Raw genomic sequence first — 5,726 nt, 5'->3', positions numbered from 1 at the left:
CATTCAGGATATGCTTTTTTTGTTCAGCATTGGATATTAGGTATTAAACAATATAAAACTTTGAATGTACAACAATCACTAAAAATATATATCTTAGAAAAGGAAAGAAAAAAATAATTACATATGTGTATTTGTAATCACTGTCAGAATTACAAAACAGTAACATTGCATGTATAAATAAGATAATTCCCTAGTAGAACCTATGACTATTACTGTCAAAAAAGTAAAATAAAAGCAGTTTATTCTTTTTAGATATTGGTATTATAAGTTAGTGTATTTGCTTCAAAGCAAGCATGTAACAACAAAGATATTTCAGAATCGACATAGCCAAATGGAAATAAAATTTAAAGTAGCAGTATCTATATTTTACAAGGACAACTAATTGCAAAAGGGAAAAGAAAAATATATGTTACTGAACATACCATGTATGCAACTAAACAATCTGGAGTAAGAATGACATTAATATTTCATGAAATCTTTTAATCTAAGATTAACATGAAACTATTCTTTCCAGAAATCACAGGATATCATCAACTTATTTCGAGGTATAGTTCCAAAAATTTTTAGGACTGACATTTTTCAACTTACTTTTAAAATAAACATTTATTTCTAAAGAGGAAAATGACATTTTTAAGTCCACGGCTCTAATACGGTCTTCAGTAATAGAGAAATTTTAAAAAATTTTCAAAAGGGGAAACAATCTGAGCATATGATCCAATTCATATTTTTAAAGTTTAATCAACTTATATGTCATACAAGAGGAAGCACACCCATCCATAAAAAGAAATGAAGACCTAAATAATATCAATGTTTTAAATTGAGCACAGCTGTGAATTAAATTAGCTCTTTTAAACTGGCTTCATTTACATTTATACTTATAACTTGCACTGCATCAGCAATGATTTGAATGATTTGTTGAATTTAGATCTTGTAATTCTATGGCTGAGCCAACACTTCCAACTGCCTGCTAAAGATTCTGGATAAATTAACAAGCAAACAAAGTTACTGAAGATAATTCACTCCCTTTAGACATATTTCTTTATTGGAGAAATGAGTTGCAAATTTAGAAAAGTGGATATAAAACTTTAATTAGTTTAGAATTGTCCATATTGATATTGTGATTGGTTATTTTCCTTTCAAGCACTTTTCATTACATTATCTAAGTCACCTTAGACTTTCATATAAAATACTTTATAAGAATATATTTATTAAAAAGTAAATAAAATATTTTATAGTGAGTCAACTTTAAACTCCCTAAGGGAAAAGGGACAGTCTATTGTACTTTCTTCATGTTTATTACAGAGCTTTTCACCTACCCTCTAATTATAGACATTATATTTCCATTGTTCATTATTTAATTTTGGAAGATTAATCAAGAGATATCTTAAAATAAGTTTGACAATATAATAGCAATCACACCAGCAGCAATAATTTCTAACCAATACCAGATGTATGCAAGTCTATTTCTTATTCTGGTTAGTGATTACATGGGTGCTCAATTTGTAAAAATCTGTTCAGCTGTACACTTACAATGTGTGCATTTTTCTGTATATATTTCAGTAAAAGTTATACTATACTCAAAATTTATGAAAAGTAAATAGAAAAATCCTATTTTAAAATGTTTTGCTAACTCTCTTGTATGTGACTAGACTATGTCAATCAATCACCGGTTTCAGTTTTTAATAATGAAGCTGAAAAGTTAATTGAAAAGTCATGGTCAATGCATTTTTTCAGTAAGTAAAGAGCACACTATAAGAAGCAGGAAAGTGAGATTATCATGGTATAATGAATTAAATACCTCTAGACCCATTTCACCTCGGGCTACTCTCCAAGCCACTGACCCAGATATTCTTCCACCAAGTTCTCCAGGTTTAGGGGTCTTGGGAGAAATAAATTCAACAAGCTCCACAATGATCCTCTGGAGAAGTTCTTTTCTTCTGTTTTCTGACAAAGACATTTGCCTCTACAATACATGTTTTTAAAAAAGTCATTAAGATTAGGAAAATGTGGAAGCCCAACTCTAAGTAAGAATATACTTAAGACATGTATTTTAAAGGAATCTTCAAAGAAGTAACAAACTTTATTTTCATATGTATAATTATTTGGAAAATAAAATGAACACTAGAAAGTTCAAAGTAATTTTTAAAAACTTAGGTAAAGAGATCATTTTATACCCACATCCAACACTGCATGACCTTTAATATCCTAGATTTAAAATGAAGATACCAAGCTCTATTTTTGGCCCCAGTAAACTACTTGTGTCAGATCAACTGTCCCACTGAGAAAGTTAGAAAACGGGGAACACATACAGACAGACACATATAAAAACCTGTTTGAATGCAATAGAAAACTACCCACGTAGCCAGACTGAAGAAGATCCCAAGAGAAGTAAATTGAAGTGAACCAATACTGTGCCACTTGCCCAGCCAGCATGACTCAGTGGCTGAGCATCGGCCTATGAACCAGGAGGTCATGGTTCGATTCTCCGTCAGGGTACATGCCCGGATTTCAGGCTCCATCCCCAGTGTGGGGCGTGCAGGAGGTAGCCAATCAATGATTCTCTCTCATCATTGATGTTTCTCTCTCTCTCTCCCTCTCCTTTCCTCTGAAATCAATAAAAAAATTTAAAAATACGGTGTCACTTTTCCCTTCCAGGAATTTGCTAATTATTAACTGAAACGAGGAGGAGGGGCCAAGAAACCAAGCACAAAATGAAGGCTAAAGCGCTGAAAAACAAAGAATTTTTAGCAGAAACAAAGTGCTGGCAAGTAAATAATTGGAGATCAGAGCCTTCCAAGGTGAAGGGATCTAGTAAATACTCCAGGTTTTCAGCTTGGCATCTCTGAAGGACTACACATTAAAGGTGAAATTCCACAGAGATTGAAAAGCTCACTTTCAACGTCAATCATGATTGCATTAAGGTGATCCACTCGTATTCTAATTGCCTTCCAACAGTGCAAAGAAAAAAAAAATCATACAAGTATATAGTTAAAAAAATTTCCATACTACCAAAAGGGTATAAAGTAAAAACTTAATCTTCCCTCTTGAACCACCAGGTTTTCTCGGAAGTAGTCATTGTTAACAATTTCCTGTGTCTTATTTTAGAAATTTCTATACTTGAACAAGTGTGTGTGTGCGTGTGCATGTGCGTGTGTAATTATATTCAAGACACAATTACTTGGATAAATAAAACAACATACTTTTGCCAAGTATTATATATACTAAAATTTTGTTTCACTGAACTTTGAGACATAATGATTTAATGTAAAAAAGTACAATATTTAAAATAAGTCATCAGAAATTTGAATTAAAAAGACATTTAACATATTAAAATATTTTAGCTTACAAAATAATGCCATAACTTTAAAAACCAGCTCTTGATTATATAAAAATTTTCAAATATCCTCTCAAAAATGACAAATGCCCATCACCTACCTGCTTATTAAGTCCATTAATAGTTTCTCGAAGTAATTCTTCTTTAATCAGAGTTCTTCTGGAGATTACCTCTTCATGTTTACAAGAATATCGCCAAGTGACATCAACCACCTCAAATTATAGAGTACTTACATGTAACAAGATTACAACCATCAACCTTAAATACCTAGAATGTAATTCTTAAACATAAAATTTTACAAATGCTATCTTTATTCAAGTTCAAAAACCTGTGGAACAAAATCAGAGAATGTGCTTTTTATTCATTTTGTTCAGGCACATGTCCAAGAAAGACTGTGACAAGATGAAGCTTTCAGGACATTTAGGTTTTTTAGAACTTATTTCCCAAAATACAACAAAAAACCTTTTCCATTTTTACTGTATGAAATTTATATTATAGAACTGATTTTTGCAAAAACAATTCAATGGAGAAATAACCTTTTTCAACAAAAGGTGCTAGAACAGGGGTGGGCAAACTTTTTGACTCAAGGGCCACAATGGGTTCTTAAACTGGACCGGAGGGCTGGAACAAAAGCATGGATGGAGTGTTTGTGCGAACTAATATAAATTCAAAGTAAACATCATTACATAAAAGGATACGGTCTTTTTTTTTTTTAGTTTTATTCATTTCAAACAGCCCGGATGCGGCCCGCGGCCGTAGTTTGCCCACGGCTGTGCTAGAAAGTTCCTTATCCATATACAAAACAATGAATTTCAATCCACACCCCAGAGTATATATACAATTAACTCAAAATGTTAAATCATTTTTTAGTGTAAAAGTATAGAACTTCTAAAAGAAAACAAAGGAGAAAATCATTGTGTCTAGCGTTAAGCAAAATTTTCTTAGCTACAATATCAAAGAGCATGATCTATGGAAGAACAAATTGATAAAATGGACTTCATCAATTTATTCTCTTCAAAAATCATTGAGAAAATGAAAAGATAAGCCTCAGATAAGGAGAAAATTTTTTGCAAAGCATATATCTAGTAAAGGACTTGCATTCAGACTATATAAGGAACTCTCAAACTCAACGATAAAAAAAATTTTAAAAGTGGGCAAAGTAGACAGGTGGATGGCAAATCCTATATAATAAAAGCCTAATATGCTAAGTGTCCAGCCTTCCAGTCATCCGTTCAACCAATCAAAGCATAATATGCTAATGATATGCTAAGGTTGCTCAACCACTCGCTATGACGTGCACTGACTCCCAGGGAGCAGACAGTCAACCTGGTGGACCAGTTGCTATGATGTACACTGACCACCGGGGGGCACACAGTCGACAGGTCGAACAGTTGCTATGACGTTCACTGACCACTAGGAGGCAGACACTCTGACCAGTAGGTTAGCTTGCTGCTGGGGTCTGGCTGATCGGGGACTGAGCGATATGGGCCAGACACACCCTGGAGCCCTCCTGTGGTCCCTCCCCAGCTGGTCAACCTCCCATGTCCCTCCCCAGTCCTGATCATGCACCAGTGGGGTCCCTCGGCCTGGCCTGCACCCTCTTGCAATCTGGGACCCTTTGGGGGATGTCAGAGAGCCGGTTTCAGCCTGATCCCACACAACACAGGAATTTGCCCCTGGTGGTCAGTGCGCGCCTACAGTGGGAGCACAGCTCAGCCAGAAGCCAGGCTCATGGCTGATGAGTGCAGTGGCAGTGGCAGGAGCCGCTCCCGCCTCCGTGGCAGCGCAAAGGATATCTGACTGCTGGCTTAGGGGAACAGGCCTAAGCTGTTAGTCAGACATTCCCTGAGGGCTCCCGGACTGTGCTGAGGGGGTGAAAGTCAGGCTAAGGGATCTCCCCCTCCCCCGCCACCGCCCCCCCATGAATTTCATGCACCAGGCCTCTAGTAAGCACATAAAAAGATGCTTAGTACTGTATGAATACATGGAACAGACTGACAGATCTCAGAGAAGAAGCGGGCAGAATTAGATAAAAGGTGAAAAGATTAGCCAAAGAATATATATGGATGATCCACAAACACAGAAAAGTGTGGTGATGGCCAGGGGATGGAAGCTGGGTGGAGGTAGAGGGCAGAAAACAATAGGCATCTATAATAGTGTCAACAGTAAAAAAAAAACAAATTTTGTTCAACTACCATATAAATAAATAATGTCCATCAACAGATAAATGAATAAATAAACTATGGTACATCTATACAAAGGAATACTCGGCAATAAAAATAACCACTGATACACATGGATGAATCTGAAAGTAATTATACAAAGAAACTAGACCAGCCGTGGCAAACTACGGCCCATAGGCAGGATCCGGCCCGTTTGAAATAAATAAAAC

General features: G+C 35.6%; 1 protein-coding gene across 1 annotated transcript in view; it reads right to left on the bottom strand.

The window, feature by feature from the left end:
• LOC102758870 (peptide-N(4)-(N-acetyl-beta-glucosaminyl)asparagine amidase) overlaps nt 1–3,552 on the bottom strand; it is a gene marked incomplete at its 5' end in the record, with an annotated part of 13,738 nt that extends 10,186 nt beyond the window's left edge. Inside the window, 2 exons of the mRNA XM_006754666.2 lie at nt 1,799–1,963; nt 3,436–3,552. Coding sequence (XP_006754729.1) covers nt 1,799–1,963; nt 3,436–3,552 — 282 coding nt within the window. The remainder of the gene's footprint in view (nt 1–1,798; nt 1,964–3,435) is intronic.
• Nucleotides 3,553–5,726: the final 2,174 nt, after the last annotated feature.

Source organism: Myotis davidii, unplaced genomic scaffold (assembly GCF_000327345.1).
Source record: "Myotis davidii unplaced genomic scaffold, ASM32734v1 scaffold192, whole genome shotgun sequence".
In the NCBI taxonomy this organism is placed as follows: domain Eukaryota; kingdom Metazoa; phylum Chordata; class Mammalia; order Chiroptera; family Vespertilionidae; genus Myotis; species Myotis davidii.
The sequence above is the reverse complement of the archived record's forward strand: the minus strand, read 5'-3'. Positions and strand labels throughout refer to the sequence as shown.